Genomic DNA, 17,358 nt, shown 5'->3' with positions numbered 1-17,358 from the left:
AATTACACAGCCATCTTGTGAGTATGTAGACTTCAAGATTTCAGTACCCTATTAACAATTATTCAATAGCTCTATGCGTGACTTACAGGAAACGAGTTGTGTGAATTTGGCTCGGGTTCCTCTTCTGAAAAAGAAAACAAATGGATTAAGTTCTTTTCCCCCTGCAGCAAGTACGTATAGCCAGATTCAGTTTTATGTCTGTTTATCACTAGAGCCCGGATGTTTAGTCATTTATAACAGTTAAAATAGGCAGGCAGAAAAGGCAATAAAAATGTTAAAAAAAGCACAATAAATTTTGAAAAAGGCATTAGAAATTTTAAAAAGGCATAATATATTTTAGCAATAAATTTAAATTATATCAACGTAACTCACATTTTTACATCGTAGGTGACACATGTTGACTTATAAAATAATTTTTTCGTGATTAACTGTCTTTTCACAAACCTTACATAACAAAATCTTTCATCGGTTGAAAACACATGGGCCCCAAATTCACTAACGTAAGCATGAAGTTTGCTTTTCAATGATTTACTGAATTTAGGCATTCCAGCTAACCGATCTTATACTTTCTCTCACTCAACAATAACTGACTGTTTCTCACTCAAATGTCTTTCTCCTACAATAATAAACACAAAATTGTAACAATAAGATTTGAAAATATGAAAGCAAACAATTCAAAATGCTACGTGACAACTTCTATGAGAACGGGCTAAATTTAAAATTGAGGCATTCAGAAGTCAACATGATTAACTCCACTTTTGGTTATTTCAGAGTTTCTAAGTTGACAATGTATTAAATTGACCATATTTTCAGTGGTCAATGTGATTAACTCCATAGTTCAGTATAAAGCCACAGAATGCAGTATTCTTCTTGACTACATCACAGAATTAATTATGTGTATTTAACTTTAACCTTGAATATCTCAAAATCTTTAGAAAAGGAGTTAATCATGTTGACTTCTGAAAGCCTCAATTATAGACCTGATTGTTGGTATCGTGAAAACATAACAATATTATATTTCGCAAATCAAGATTTCAGGTATAACTCCCTGTAAAGTTGATTTGAATAATTTCGAGGGAAAAATTGTTCCGGAGCCGGGTTCGAACCCTCGAAATTATTCAAATCAACTTTACAGGGAGTTATACCTGAAATCTTGATTTGCATAATACACGTCACTGTTCGTTAACAGAAAACCACAATTTAAGTCACACGGAGTTAGTGTGCACTCGAAGTTGGTTGCTTGACGGTTTCAGCCCACTTTGAGGTCTGTGGATATAGAGGGAAAAATTGGATCGGTGTCGGTTAGAGTTCCCGAGTAGCTCAGTGGTAGAGCGTTAGTACGTTAAACCAAAGGTCCCGGGTTCGATACCCGGCTCCGGAACAATTTTTCCCTAAAAATTATTCAAATCAACTTTACAGGGAGTTATACCTGAAATCTTGATTTGCATAATACACGTCACTGTTCGTTAACAGAAAACCACAATTTAAGTCACACGGAGTTAGTGTGCACTCGAAGTTGGTTGCTTGACGGTTGTCAGCCCACTTTGAGGTCTGTGGATATAGAGGGAAAAATTGGACCGGTGTCGGTTAGAGTTCCCGAGTAGCTCAGTGGTAGAGCGTTGGTACGTTAAACCAAAGGTCCCGAGTTCGATACCCGGCTCCGGAACAATTTTTCCCTCGAAATTATTCAATGTTATATTTGTAACTGTGGATTGTCGATCATTATTCATATTACACCGATACGATTAAAGCTCGATTATTAGCAGATTAAGCACCGAAATAAATTACTTTTATTTACTATTGTTAGTAATGTGAGTCATTATTTGATATATTTAAATGTCACACAATTACATTACAATTAATTAGAAAATTGCAAATAAACAAGAAATACTGCTTTAAAATGACAAAAAATGCATGTATTTTTGTATTAGTAAGAAACACCTTAAAAAGGCAAAATAGACCAAATAAAAATTGACCCTATCACTTTTATTTATCCAAAATCACATTTATATCTCTATGAAAATAATTATTTATTCCACCCAGTAAAAAAAGGCATTTAGCCAAACATCCGGGTTCTATTTGTCACAGATCATTGTGTGAGCTGCAATATCCCAATATTGTGAAGGACGAACGACATTTTCTATACCGCTATGAAGCAGTTTTTTATTATTATTTCATGGCTCATCAATGAAATAAACACTCAGTCTCAAGTGTTTCGGTTCATATTGTAACACCATTGAATGTACCATAGCAATCAGGGCTGGGCAGTAATTGAAATACATGTATTTCAAATACGTATTTTAAATACATTTGTGTCTTGTATTTTGTAATTTGTAAGGATTTTCGAAAGTATTTTGTATTTAAATACATAAAATTGATGTATTTTGTATTTCAAATACTCAAAATACTTTTTTCTTCTTCTTGTTCTTCAAGTTTAGGATTTCGATTTGAAGAATGAACTTTTGTCTTAGTTTTCTTGCCACAACTGATTTCCTTAATGCCATAAAGAAATCTCCAACAGCATCAAGGATCCATCACCCAACACTTGCTAAATGTTTAGCATTATGGAATGCGTCTAGGAGACCCAAATACTCAGAAATTATATCAGATGTCTTGAAATATTCATTCAAATTTCCTTGCTAAGTGATAAGAGGATACAGAATATGTGTGTGAAATCAGCTGAACAGCTGTCTGCTACATCTTTGGTCAGTTCAGACGATGAAGACGATGAAAACAATTTTTATGTTTTGAACTCAAGTAAAACAGACTTTGAAAAGCAAAAAGAAAAGAATTTGTCTACTGTGGAGTATGAGCTCATACAATTCTTCAATGGCAAAGGGACAACCCTGTGCACTCTAGAGAATTACCGAACAGTGAAAAAAGCTTTTATAAATATAATACAAGTTTGTGTTCCTCTCCGCCTGTAGAAAGACTCTTCTGTATTGCAGGATTTATTCATTCACAAGCAAGGGGATCATTATCTTATGAACATTTGAGGAACTGGTTGTTTTCAAAGGGAGCAGTATATGTAGCATAATTTCATTGCTGACTGTGAAAAGGAAGAAGTTCAGTTACAGTGTTTATATAAAACTTCGAGGTAAAAATACTTTTAATGTTAATATAATATTTTAGATTTTCAGTAATATTCTTATTTCTTTAGGCCTATATATTTTATCGAGTATTTGAAATACAAATGTATTTTGAGTTTTTGAAATACAAATGTATTTTGGTTAATTTTTTTAAAGTATTTTGTATTTGTATTTCAAATACAATTATTTGAAGTATTTTGTATTTGTATTTGAAATACTTGGATATCAGTATTTTGCCCAGCCCTGATAGCAATAATACCGCGTGGTGAATAGCGAAACTTTGTTCGCAAGGCATTATGACAATTTATTACCACAGTCAATGTTAGAGAAACCGGCACATATACAGGATGAAAAGTTTCGTGACGATTCTCGTCGGGAGATCCAAAGCTTTCCCCTGTTAGACAAATTCACACTACAGGAGAGCGACCATTTTCCGTGTCGAAGGGTGTACATGCAGGAATATTATTCTACTTACCTAAGCATACGGCACAACACTGCCCTAGTGGAATGTATGTGTGAACACAGTCCAGTTCTCTGCATACCACGCTGTCGCATTCTGTACCTGTTACGAAAAGAAATAGCCGACTTCTTAAATTAAGCATGACAATAAAATTAGAATGCGACTTTTTAACAAATGATCTGTGTTTGCATTGAAATGCCGACAGCAAGAGTTGAGAGGGGTAAAATCTAAAACAGGCCTGCACAAGGTCTGCGCTCTCCGAGTCGGCTCACAGCTCATGAGCGGAATGCATATATTAGCTGCGCTCTGTATAAGGGTGGACTGGAAGAAGGGGTGATCTCGTACAAAATGTACACAAAAGGAAGTACTATTACGAGTGCTTATGAAATGAATTCCCGTTCAGTGTTTGCAAAATTATCTTGGACTATTATTAATTAATAAATAAGTATTTATTTTACAGAAGTAATAGAAATTCTATAGCTACTTAAATGTACAACATGATTTTGTTATATTTTTATTTATCAGTACATGAAAACGGGGTTTTATTCTGTTGGCAGCTGGAAGGAACAGTAGCCTACTGATCGTAATGAAACATCAGTTGCAGATGTTCGATGTCTGCCTTTATTAAAGTTGATAATAGAAAATAGTTGCTCACAAATATGAATGTTGAGCCAAACATAGCAATCATTTTCACAGCCAGCCTGTGTAGTCGTGGATATTATTGCTAATGTTTAGCCTTGTAAAACTCAACCAGGCTAGTAGTATTATTCAAACGATCTTTAGCTCTTAGGTTACATTGAAGATCAATAAGTTCGAGCTGTAAATCGTTAAATGTTAAATGTTATGTTAGGTCTTTTAGATTCCTCTATACTGTACTGTAGCAGTAGGTAAGCAACGTGAAACAGTTACTGAGAATAGGCCTACACACTGCACTCCACTAAATAACTGAGTGGTCGTTTCCCTCTCCTCTACCTATAGCAAGTCTATTCATTCAGAAGTATCTTCCTCTCAGTGTCGGCGAGCGGTAAACACCGCTCTCCCGCTCCGAAGGAGCGCGCGCGCTCGTTGAGCGCTGTTTGTGCAGGCCTGATCTAAAAGGACATGTGGTCGGGAGTACTGTCATTAGATCTCGGGACTGATAGATGAGTAATGTTGGCTTCCGTGCCGTGGAAGGGAATTAAATAATTTTGAAAAAAGGAAAGGCCAGAAAAAAGATGTAACCTAAACCACAACTTCTGCAATGGCATGGATGAGCTTCTATTTGATAATCTGTTGCCAGTGTCATCGATAATAGTCCTCGGAAATCGAACCTTAGGCTTAAGTTCTTTATGAGCATGGACAGGCAACTCATGCTCACAAAGTGCTAAAAAAAACCTTGAAAGAGAGAACGACAGACGGAGCCAGTCGCAGCAGTTACAAGTTGTTTGTAGTTACGCTGCAAAAGCAGTTCACTGCCACGGTGCGCTCTGGCGGCTCATGCAGGTAATTATTGCCCAATACTACAGTTCCTCAATCTGCGAATTGTGGCCCCACAAAGACTGATATTAATGAATATAAGATTCACCAGTACTAAAATAAACCATTATTTATTGAAAATAGCATGCACTAATTTACATTTCGGTTACTTGTCAAATATTTTGTGAAATATTCCAGACGCACAATTACTGTTAAAGAAGAATTCTGCAAGTCAGAGAAAACATGCAAACAGACTTCATAAATGAAGATAAAAGAAGATAAAATGCGTATCTACAAGCAGCCACATACTGTATTTGTGTTAAGCTTATGAACATGCACTTATACACAAGAGCGTCTTTTAATCCACTTTAACAAAAATTCAGCTACCGGCGTAACTCATGTGGTAGCGCGTTTGCCTGCCGATCCGGAGTTGCGCTCGGGCGCTAGTTCGACTCCCTCTTGGACTGATTACCTGGTTGGTTTTTTTCCGAGATATTCCCCAACCGTAAGACGAATGTCAGATAATCTATACATATACTTTATCTGTATGTCAAGTTATAGCTCGCGCAAGGAACGATTACCGATAAACAGTGGTGGCGTTACTCTCTGTTTTGACGTGTGTATGTAGTCACGCCGAGGGAGCGAGAAGTGCGGGCCGATGGAAGTACTGCCTCTTCCAAGAAGATGAACAGATGGGAACATCGCCTGTGGAAATGAAGAACGTAGCAAGAGAAAAATTCGAAGCGAATTAAACGCGCAACATTATGTTTACGAATAAAATAATGGTACTCTGCGAGGGGAACGCTCCATCACTACATAATAAAATAAACGCACTTGGAACAAGACACGTATTCACATGCAGTGGAACTGAAACTAAAACAGTAATGTAACTATTACAATGCAAGATTGATTCTATCGATGTCGTTTCACTTCCGACTGTACTCTTGATTATCATTAAAGTAATCTCGTGACCTTTCCTGTAGCCCGCTCTTCCTTATCGAATTGTTTCGTTTGCATTCCTGTCGTCGGTAATCCCTGCTTGCGAGACCTATAACCATTAAGCTGTCGCGCGGAGTGTTGTCAACACTCTACTCACAAACACGGAGCTGTTAACTACATTTTGAACAAGCCTGTACTTTTGAAACTTTCAGTACCTTTCTTAGAATTGATAAGATAACAATAACCATAAACATGTTTGATATCGGAATTCGCAAACTCGAGATAATAACGGTCAACACCCCGCGCTCCTATTGTAAATAGTGACAGTGACTAAATTGACTATACTTGTGAAACAAATGATAACAATGGATGTTACGTAGTGATTTTTCTCACAGAAAAAATCAAGGAAGTGGTCTGGAACGTAAGATAAAAAGTAAATTATGATTAGGAGTGAATAGACGTTTGAATATTACATGTGAACCAATACTGAAATATTGTCATTACTGTACAGTAATTACAACATTGTGATAAGTAATAATAGTAAATTATGCAACGAGCCTATAATGAAGGTAATTAAGAAGTGAGTATGGATATTTATGAAACGAGCGCAAGCGAGTTTCATAATTTTCATACGAGCTTCTTAATTACCATTATAGACGAGTTTCATACGACTTTTTATGCTCGACCATATTTCTAACTTGATATTATTAATTTCTGAGCAATGTCCCGTATGTTGTGAGATGTGCGCAGACGCGAAAGTATTGATTTTTTCCGAGGAACAGATGTCCACATTGACCTTGCTAGGCCATAAGAACCTACAGAGATAATATTGGAATTAAATTAGACATTGAAAAACGAGATGACAAATTGAATTTATTTGAATACTATTTACAATTAACGCTAATTATTATAGTAACAGAACATAACCTTCTGCGACAGAATTGGATTTCCAGCCTCCGTGACTTTTCGCTAATTCTCTTTCGATTGCATATCCGAAAATAATCGATACTTGCGGTTTTATATCGGTAGAAAGCTGACCTGTCATTGGCTGAACAGTTGTAACCCGAGTCGTCAGTGGCTGAAAGACCTGACCTTTAATGAGTACGTGTACTTTAATGACATGCATTAAAGGTCTGCTACCAGGTGTATAATTACTACATTTCGGCATGGTCGAGCATAAAATATTTTATATATAATTGTACAGAGACATCATTTTATTTTACTAACATTTTTAATATTAACCTGGCTGTACCTTTAGAGAACCGGAAACAGTTTGCTACCCCCTTCCACGATTGTAGTTCGATGATACTGGCGTAAAACACAAACTAATCACTTTACTAGGTATAGGAGGGAAGAAAAGTAGTTCATCCGTTTACGTAAACTAGGAAATATGGCGAATTTGAGTTCCATAATTTTCATTAGGTTTTTGTTTAATCAAAATACAGTACAAAATTAACACGAACTGAGTTATCCATGCGAACGTATTCATTATGTAGTGTATATTGTACTGTCTACAGCACATTAGCGTACAATATACAGAAAGAAGTTAAATTGAAAAATAATCATAAAATTAATATTTAAACACATTTTTTAAAATGGTGGCCGTTCATTTCGATACAGGCTTCAGTTCTTTTTTGCATAATATCGCACTATAGACTATTACATCTAATTCCAATTACCAGTTTCGTTCTTCGTACTAGTAACTCATGTTGAAATAATTTTGTACCTACTCTATAAAAGAGTACCTTACGTACTGTAAATTCAATCTTCACTTCTGCCCGACCCGCACAGATAAAATTACTCAGACATGCTGTCTACTGTCCGTCCAAGTGGTTATGTCCCAGGATCGTAGAAAGGGGGGAAAATCACGTGACAGTTACTTACTTAACGAGGCCCTTTTATTTAAGCTATTTTAAACATTTGTATAATATTACGTAAACGTACAATTCCTAACAGAAATTAATGTTTTCAGAAAAGAGCTAAGACAGCCCAGCTTTTACAGAGGGGCGAGCAGAAGCAGGTGTGGGAAATCGGGATGCGACGTAGGCAAACGGACAGTACCTGTGCGAAAATATGATTCAATATTGAAAGCTCTTTCGTCACTGGAAAACGCGAACATATTTCTGGAACGTACTAACTCAGTGCTGTTTACTATATGCGGCCTCTGTGTGGAGGACAGTTGGAACTTCATTAGCAGAAGGGGTGGGAGTGAAGTACATTCAAAAACTCAGGTACAATAAAAATTGAAGTAAAGATAAAATGATGTCCCTGTATAAACAAGAGCGATATTTTATTGTTTCACTAAAAAGAATAGCCCGTAAGAATCCTTTATATTTGTGATGTCAACAACATCCTCGCTCGACTCAATGTTGCAAAGTCAGTCGCGACTGCTTAAGGGTTAAGAGGCGAAAGCTTTAGATTTCCTTTATTGTACAATATTATTCTGACGTACGACCTTTATGAATGCATCTTCTACTACAGTTGCAAGTTTGTTTTATTATTTTTAATCTCTAACGGAAAAATACTGCGTAGCACAAGGAATAGAGCGTCATTGTTGTCTACCGATCACCCTTTTGGTCACAGCATGTTTCAAAGAGTTCAAGGACGTAGCTTAAATATTATTGTAATGATTATGATGTTAATAACAACTAACTGTCTTGTTTTGTAATCAAGTTGGCATTAAAACATTTCACAGAGCAAAAACATCTACAACTGACTTGATGTTAATTTGATTGACCTCTGTGCAGCTTACAATAATTCTCAACACTTCAATTGTCTCTTGGGATCAGTTGCATACAACTTGATAGAATAATGTACACAACAGCCAGTGTTGTCAACCGTACGTTCTGAATCGTACATGTACGATAATTTGGTATCATGTGCAATCGTACGATCCAACCCACGGATATTCCGCAAATTCTACGATCCTATTAGCAAACAGGAATTAACTTGTCAAAAAGAGGGGATTTTTAAAGTTTGTTACAATTTACATTTTCAATTTTATAGGCCCATATATTTCTGCAGTATTATATTTCATTTATGCATTCAAAGTAGTTTCTGCGTGTAGCACTTCTGCGCTAAAAGTGCTGTACAGTCCATTGGCGATTTCTACAGGTACATCATTTTATTTATACTTCAATTTTTATTGTTCGCTGAGTTTCTGAATGTACTTCACTTCCACCCCCTCTACTAGTAAATTTCCAATCGTTCTCCACGCAGAACTAAGGCCGCGTATACTGAGTTAGTGAGTACAGAACGTTCCATAAATATGTTCGCGTTTTCCAGTGATGAAAGAGCTTTCAATATTGAATCATATTTTTGCACAGGTACTGTCGTCCGTTTGCCTACGTCGCATCCCGGTTTCCCACCCCTCCCCGCGCTTCTGCTCGCCCCTCTGTAAAGGCTAGTGGCTGACTGTCTTAGCTCTTTTCTGAAAACATTAATTTCTGTTAGAAATTGGACGTCTACGTAATATTATACAACTGTTTAAAATAACTTAAATAAAAGGACCTCGTTAAGTAATTAACTGTCACGTGATTTCCCCCCTTTCTACCACCCTGCAACAAAACCACTTGGACGGACAGTAGATAGCATGTCTGAGTAATTTTATCTTTTCGGATCGGCCAGAAATGAATATTAAATTTACAGTACGTAAGGTAGTCTTTTATAGAGTAGGTACAGAATTATTTCAAATTGAGTTACTAGTACGAAGGACGAAACTGGCAATTGGAATGAGGTACAATAGTCTATAGTGCAATAATATACACTAAAGAACTGAAGCCTGTATCGAAATGAACGGCCACCATTTTCAAATATGTGTTTAAATATCCACATTATGATTATTTTTCAATGTAACTTCATTCTCTAAATTGTACGCTAATGTGCTGTATACAGTATAATATACACTGCATAATGAATACGTCCGCATGGATAGCTCAGTTCGTGAGTAAAAACACTTATTGTTAATACAGTACTGTATTTTTATTAAACAAAAACCTAATGAAAATTATCAAACTCAAAATCGCGATATATCCTAGTTTACGTAAATGGATGAACTACTTTTCTTCCCCCCTGTACCTAGTAAAGTGATTTGTTTGTATTTTACGCCAGTATCATCGAACTCCAGTTGTGAAAGGGGGTAGCAAACGTTATTTCCGGTTCTCAACCGTTAATCCAAAGGTATAGCCAGGTTAATATTAGAAATGTTAGTAAAAATAAAATGATATCCCTGTATAAACAATGCTCTCTTATTTCTCCAGGTCTAGGCGACAACTTGATTTTCATAGACTAAACATTACTATAATGACGCGTTAAGAAATCAAGTATTACTTGTGGCTATTCAAAAATTATGTGGACAAAGATGTTTCCTTCGTTTATTTCTAAACGTCTTGGAGATATGGTCTCTCCAATCTTCTCAATAGTCTCAATATAATTACTGCTGTCACCTAGCCTAAGCATGTAATAAGTTGGTAATAATGTTTTGGGAACCCCGGAACGAAAAAAAGAAAATAAATACATTCGATATACGTACAAAGGAACACGGAACAATCTGTAACATTACTACCTTGTGCCATTCGTGTTTTATGGTAGTGCACGGGTTAAGAAATCAGGTGTAATTGTTATAAGTTCTGACATGAAACAGTGGCAGTGGAATCAAGAGATAGTGATAGCGGTCCTAGTAGGTCCTACTTCCAAAAATATACATCCAGTGTACTTGAATGTAAAAGACGTGAAAAAAATAGGCTGTACGAGTATAGAAAATTATGATAAACTACTCTCAAATTTACGTACAGTGATGAAACGAACTGTGAAAGGGCTAGCTGGTTCTTCTATTGCAGTTCCTTCTGATTAGGAAGATTATGCCTTCCATTTCTTGGCATAGTCATAAGGTAAACAGAAAAAAAAGGAGTCATTATCTGCAAAAAAAAAGTATGTTTTTGAACAATGATGTTTCAAAAGTTAAAAATATTGTAGTAGGTTATTTTGTATGTTCTAAATATGAATTTCAAGCAATACTATATTTATATCTTTCATAGTTTTTCAGCAATCAGAATTTAAAATGTTGGTTTAACACAGAACGCGGTTTCATTCATTGAAGTTTTCTTACTATGTAAAGGAAGATGGAAAAATGATTTCAATGCAATTCGAAAAAGGAGAGCCTAGTTTATAAATGCCCTTAAAATGAAAAAAAAAATATATATATATATAATTTTTTAAATAGTTACCCTCCGTAAAATAATTAAAAAAAATACAGAACACAAAATGCAGTTCATTTTTACAGACGAAAAAAAATTTGTTTAATTCTTTAGGGTGTATTGATTCCACTGTGACAATTTCAGAATGTTGGCTTAAATATCATGTCAGTTTTTAATAAAAATAACTCACCGGAACAAAGGAGCTCAGCAGGTAGGCTCTTCCGTCATATAGAATGTTGCGCGATCAAGGTCAGGGAGACGGACATTTGAGATTACTCACCGTTACGAAGTCTCGCAAACGCTGCGACCACCACACATAGCAAGTAATTTTCAACGTCGGAACAAAAATTAACAATTTTATTAATTTAATTATTAACATAATTTTTTAGATAAAGTCATAAAACTTGGGAGATGGATTAGGAATAAGATTTTCTTTAATACAAATGAAATTCGCATGAATTTAATTTGTTGCATTCGAATATAAAACTATTTCTGTTTTTCAATAAGGTGTTTTATGAGCATGCCTTGATATTATTCGGATTAGTTTTTAAGGTATTAAAATATGGCCATTCAGGTTTACAATGGCGTCTGTTTAGTTTCGATGACACTTCATATAGGGTGTCTAGAATATTTTAAATGATGGACAACATGTAATTGCCACCCATTTTTCAGTCATCCGTATGACTAAATTATTAATGATATGGCGGCCATAGTTTCATAATAACATTATTATATTAAAAGCCCAAAAAAAATAATCACATCGCCGGCATATTCTTAAAATTTTGTATGGAATGACCCAAATTGTTTAAAAATAATTTTATGCGCTCATATTTAATTTTTAGCGATTATTTCCTTATAAGAACTTAAAAAATCGTTTAAATGAAACACTGTCAAGGCGGTTTAGGTAAAATATTCCTAACAGGCCTAGTTTCATATGTAGTATACGATCCTCCAATGAAAAGTTCGATAATTTGGAAGCAGTTTCACAGTCAAGCCGCAGGGTTGGCAACGCTGATAACAGCCCAATATCTACGTTTTACCTCACTTTATATTAAGACGAGTGACTCGTACAGTAGGCCTACACTTAAAAATTGTTCGTTGCAATTTAATAATTATTATTAAACCTAAATATCCACTGTATGTTATGCTGGTTTACTTAATTTTATAGTAAAACGCACGATTAGTTTGTATGACAATGAGAAATGTAAACAAATAACAAAGTATGGAATGGCTCAGGGTCGCGTCTCTGCATCGATGCGTAATCGGCGGTCGAGGACCATGTGCTCTGCGGCGAACCGCGTCTTTCACACGGCAAATGTACGCGCAAGACTGATACAAAGATCATTACATGCAATTTAGGAATAAGCGACGAAAGCTATGGGAAATGCTGTGGAATAAGAACGGAATGGATATCAAAGGGAGTGTTGTTGATGCCTAAAATGGGGTAACGGGACAACCCCGAGAAAAACCCAAACTGCGACATTGTCCGCCATAAGCGTCACTAATAGATTTTCAAACTAAACATCCAAGGTCAGACCGGGACTCGAACTAGGACCACCTGGTCGAAAATCTGACCACTGAACTACCAGTCGAGTATACAGAGACGATGAATGAGCAAGTGATGGCTGAGGGAAGGGAGATCTTCGGCCTGCTTGTGTTGAATAGAACATCTAAGGCACAACAACCGTATAAAAATGGGTTGTAATTTTTTTTTTTTTTGCAGTTTTTATGTTAACTTGTCTCTCTCAAAACAATGTCTGTTTTTTCTTTTATAATTTGACATCACACTGAACTGTACCTTATTTTTACGTATGTTTTTCTTATGTTAATTTATTAAACAAATAAATATCTAGAAGATGTATTAAAGTTACATTATATTACTGAGAACTTTAAATGTATAGGGGAGTAGTGGGTACAGTGAGCACAAAATATTAAAACATTATGTATGCAAGTGATAATTCAAGTATTTTTAAAATCAAGTACAATAGAAATAGACATTAAAACATGGAGTACAATAATACATAAACAAATATGTTAATAGATAAAGGACATAATATACAATGCGTGTTTGTCAAAAAAATGAAAATGTCTCACTGTTCCCATTCAGGAGGGTACAGTGAGACACCACAGTATCTATTAACGGACATTAAAATGATTTATATTTATTTCAAAAGAAAGGAAAGCTTGCTGTCTCTTTATCTTGCCATGTCCTATAGGCTTATTTAGAATCATTTTGATGTCTAACTTCGAAACCATTGAAACATCTGGAACTTTTGCGAAAAAATGAAATGAATTTTTGGTGACAACAAAGCTTATAATTATAAGAATTTAATTTAAATCTTTATTATTTTTTAACATTTTCTTAAATTTTGTGAATAACCTTTTTATTTAAGAAACCATTAAAATGTAATGTATCCATTATTTTAAGCTATAGTTCCTAAATTGGTTACTAGTATGTTCATTTTTATTGTTAGTTACCGGTAAATGTAATATAGGCCTAATTACAATTTGTTTTTGCAAATCTTTGATACATGGAAACAGTGAGACGTCTCAGTGTACCCTTCAATGGCATGTCTCACTATTCCCTTTACGCATAGTTCGTTTAAAAATGGTGCCGTCACTTAAAAATGAAAACAAGAAAGACGAAACTTTGCCAAACATAACTTCAAATGCCATAGTATTAGGTAACAAAACATTAATGTTTCTATTTCATTAGTATATCCAATATAACCTTCATTAAACACAAGCCAAAATTTTACTTCTAGAGTGAAAAATTACGAATTATTTTTTCATCACTCACCTTTATAACTAGAATTAAATCGAGTATGAAAATATTGACACTTTACTCATGCAACATACAACTCTACTGTTACCAACATCTGAACACTAAAATTTACCATCTCACTGTTCTCCCCGTCTCACTGTACCCACTTCTTTCCTACCATATTTTGGAACAGAATTAATGACATCTTTCTATACCATATTTTGGAACAGAGGAACTATCATATTTTAACGGTGATGGATTCAGACACCTCACAGAAAAATACAGGTCGCTGCTTTAATTTGTAACTTACTACTGATTCTGCCTGTTCTGTTTTAATTTAACTGACCGGTCGGATATGGAATTCTGAGTACTGGAGGCAAGGTCGGACACTCGTGATGATGAGATAATGAGGACTGGTAAAATTATAACAAAAGAAACGGAAGTGCTCTGGGAAAACCTATTCTTACCCATCACAAACACCACTCTGACTTACCGATATTTTAACAAAATGTCCGTTGTGGCTCACAACTTGTGGAAGGACAACGCTCTATTCGGTTAATTAAGGATAAAGATGGAATTCTGTAGCCACGATAATTGAAATGGTATTTAGAGATTTTATAGATTCGTGAGGCCTATGCTTTTTATTTGTTTGTATTTGTAACAGATTGATTTACTGTTTGTTTCTTGCCATCACTTTTCCAGATGCTTAACATTCTACCATTGATTAACTGTTATTAAACGGAATAATTGTGTGCCACTGTTGCTTGCAAGCAGCAGTTTCTGTTAATTTGTTGTTTTGTTCCTACTAGCCGACATTCCATTCCTCTCTCCAGAAAGAAACAACTGAGCGATCGTTTGGCCCGTCTTCACTTAACGCAGAACATTGAACTGCGTTGCAGCACTAAACACAACCGAGACCAATTGCGTGTTCGTCTGACTACATTTAGGCCTATATTTCGTAAGCTGTTAATTTTTTAACGTATTGTTAAAATCAGAAACGTTTCATAAGCAACAGTAACAGAATGTATTGCTTCATCAGTTAAATCATGTGAACTGTACTAGATTATACGTATTAACGTCTTCCATATCCCTGCGGTGGTTGAATGGCCAGACTTTCAGCCTGCCACACAGGCGTCCGGGTTCGAGTCCCGTTAGGCCTGGGATTTTTTTTATTGAAAAATTCATAGTGACACTTGTCGCTTACATGATCGCAGTTGCGTTTTTTCCGGGGTTGTCCCGTTTCTCCATATTAGGCATCTTCATAATTCCCCCAGCATTTCTCCATTTCGTTATCATTCCATAGCATTCCCCGAACGCCGGCTGGCGATGCACGGAGAGAGCTGGCCTAGAGACGAGGTGGTTGCTTGCTCGAAAACTGGATACGCAATGAACCTTAGTGTAGTCAGTCGGTGCGGGTTTGCCCCCTCCCGAAATTCCATTCTATTCCAACGTCATGCGTAGAAGGAAAGATAATAACACTAGTCTGCGATGAAATTTCTGCCTCCAAAGTTTGAATGTTTTTAGGGTATTTTTAGCATGCTGAAGTCAAATTCGAAGCCAGAAATGTCCTATCACGTACCATTTTTTTGTTATTTTAATTTTCTTATAATATATTACGACAATTTATAGCATTATTATTTGAACTATAATACTTTAACAACTGTAGTTTTAGTATGTTAAGATATGAAGACCAAATGTATTCAACATATTTTTAAGATGTTTATATTGAAAATCAAGGATAACAGATGTTTCTTAGCAGATAGAGGGTGCAAGCGTATAAGGAAGTTAGGGTGAAATAACGTGCAGCCTTGCCATTATTTTTATTTGCGGGAGATAGAAATGTCAGCCATATCTTGGTGAGAGACTCAACTCAACTCGTCTAGTTCCTCTCATATTTCAATAGTCTGTGTTTCATCTGGAAACGAAACGAAATCAGTTTTTGAAGCTTTATTGTGTAGTAGAAAGTTGATAGTTTTTAGTTCAGTAAGAAAGTATTTACCATGTCGCATCGAGAATGTATAAATAATCCAGACCATTTTTATTATATAACTTAAATGAAATGTACACATTGCCTAAGCAGAGGCGTAATTTTACAGATTTTGTGAAAAAGTCATGTCGAGCTCATTTTGAAATCGAACTTGGAAATCAAAGTAAAGCTTGGACACCACACAAAGTATGTATAGTCCGACCATCGGATCTGTACCCCCGTAAGATATGCGAACTGAACCTTAATTCCTTTTCAGCCTCGGCAATTCATTTCTCTCCCTGTATTCCTATTTCTCTCTTTTCTATCCCTCTCTCTTTCTCTCCCCCAATACTCACAATTTTGGCCTTCTTGCGGGACAGTTTATTTGCACTTGCAGTCCAGTGTTGTCAACTCAACATGAATACTGTAGCACGGAGTGGTGAAAGAAATATTATTAAGCAAGTAATAGCATTTTGCATAAGTTAATCAGCGTCATTAGACCTACTTAAATTAAATTATGAATAAGTAATAATTAACCTTACAGTATTATAAGCAATAATCAAGAGACATGACACTGTTTGACGGAAGTTTGGCAACATCCCTATTCGGCAAGGTTCTTGGCCTGCTGTTTGATGTAGTGGGAGAGAAACGGGTGGAATGGGGTGAGTAGAGGCGTTAACTTTTCCAAGAACGACGACAGCGCTGAAGGGGCATAGATCCGATGGTCCGACAATAGAGTAAGGATTGAAGAACTTCATCATTGGATCAACGGCAGAAGACTGTTGCAATCTTTTGGAGTACCTATGGTTTGGAGAGAGCAGTCGAACCATAGTAGTGACTGCTACTTCTGTTCGTGTGATGTGAAGGGGTACGATTCTAAAAATAAAAAGCAAATCGTGTATCCAGTTATTCAGTCAGCCATTTTATCTGTACCCCATGGGCCTGATGTACCAATCACTGTGCGACTATAAAATCTTGAATAGTTTTCATCTGAGTCTGATGTAGAGGTGAGGGAAATTGTGACGAATGACACTGACTATCTACCACAGTCGGGTGCTGCAGAACATGGCTTTAAATAAGGAAAGAGACTGTTTCAAGTACATATGTGAGAAATTTCCACTACTATCTGAAGCAAATTAAAAGAAGATGTATTTAATGGTCCTGACAAAAGAAAACAGATGTCTGATGCAGCATTTAAAAACACTGTGGATGAAAAGGGGAAAGCAGCATGGATATCTTTCTATGAATTTGTTTTAAAATTTCTTGGTAACAACAAGGGACCTAATTACCGAAACATTGTGGCTAACATGCTTGAAGCACACAAGGAACTTGGTTGTAACATGAGTATCAAAATTCATTTTCTGTTTTCTCACCTAGATGATTTCCCCGAAAATCTAGGATTTTTGAGTGAAGAGCAAGGTGAACGATTTCACAAGGATCTGCAGGAGTTCGAAAGGAGATACCAGGGACTATGGAGCACCAGTATGCAT

At 35.9% G+C, this 17,358-nt stretch overlaps 1 protein-coding gene across 3 annotated transcripts in view; it reads right to left on the bottom strand.

Annotated features, from left to right (window-relative positions):
* The window catches only part of LOC138705281 (collagen alpha-1(II) chain-like), a 105,615-nt gene that overhangs the window by 53,079 nt on the left and 35,178 nt on the right, over positions 1-17,358 (bottom strand). For all 3 annotated transcript variants that reach the window (XM_069834138.1, XM_069834130.1, XM_069834149.1), the window contains 2 exons: positions 3,565-3,651; positions 87-124 (listed from right to left, as the gene is read on the bottom strand). In XM_069834138.1, the coding sequence (XP_069690239.1) occupies positions 87-124; positions 3,565-3,651 (125 nt within the window). The remainder of the gene's footprint in view (positions 1-86; positions 125-3,564; positions 3,652-17,358) is intronic.

This window comes from Periplaneta americana, chromosome 1, assembly GCF_040183065.1.
Source record: "Periplaneta americana isolate PAMFEO1 chromosome 1, P.americana_PAMFEO1_priV1, whole genome shotgun sequence".
In the NCBI taxonomy this organism is placed as follows: domain Eukaryota; kingdom Metazoa; phylum Arthropoda; class Insecta; order Blattodea; family Blattidae; genus Periplaneta; species Periplaneta americana.
The sequence above is the reverse complement of the archived record's forward strand: the minus strand, read 5'-3'. Positions and strand labels throughout refer to the sequence as shown.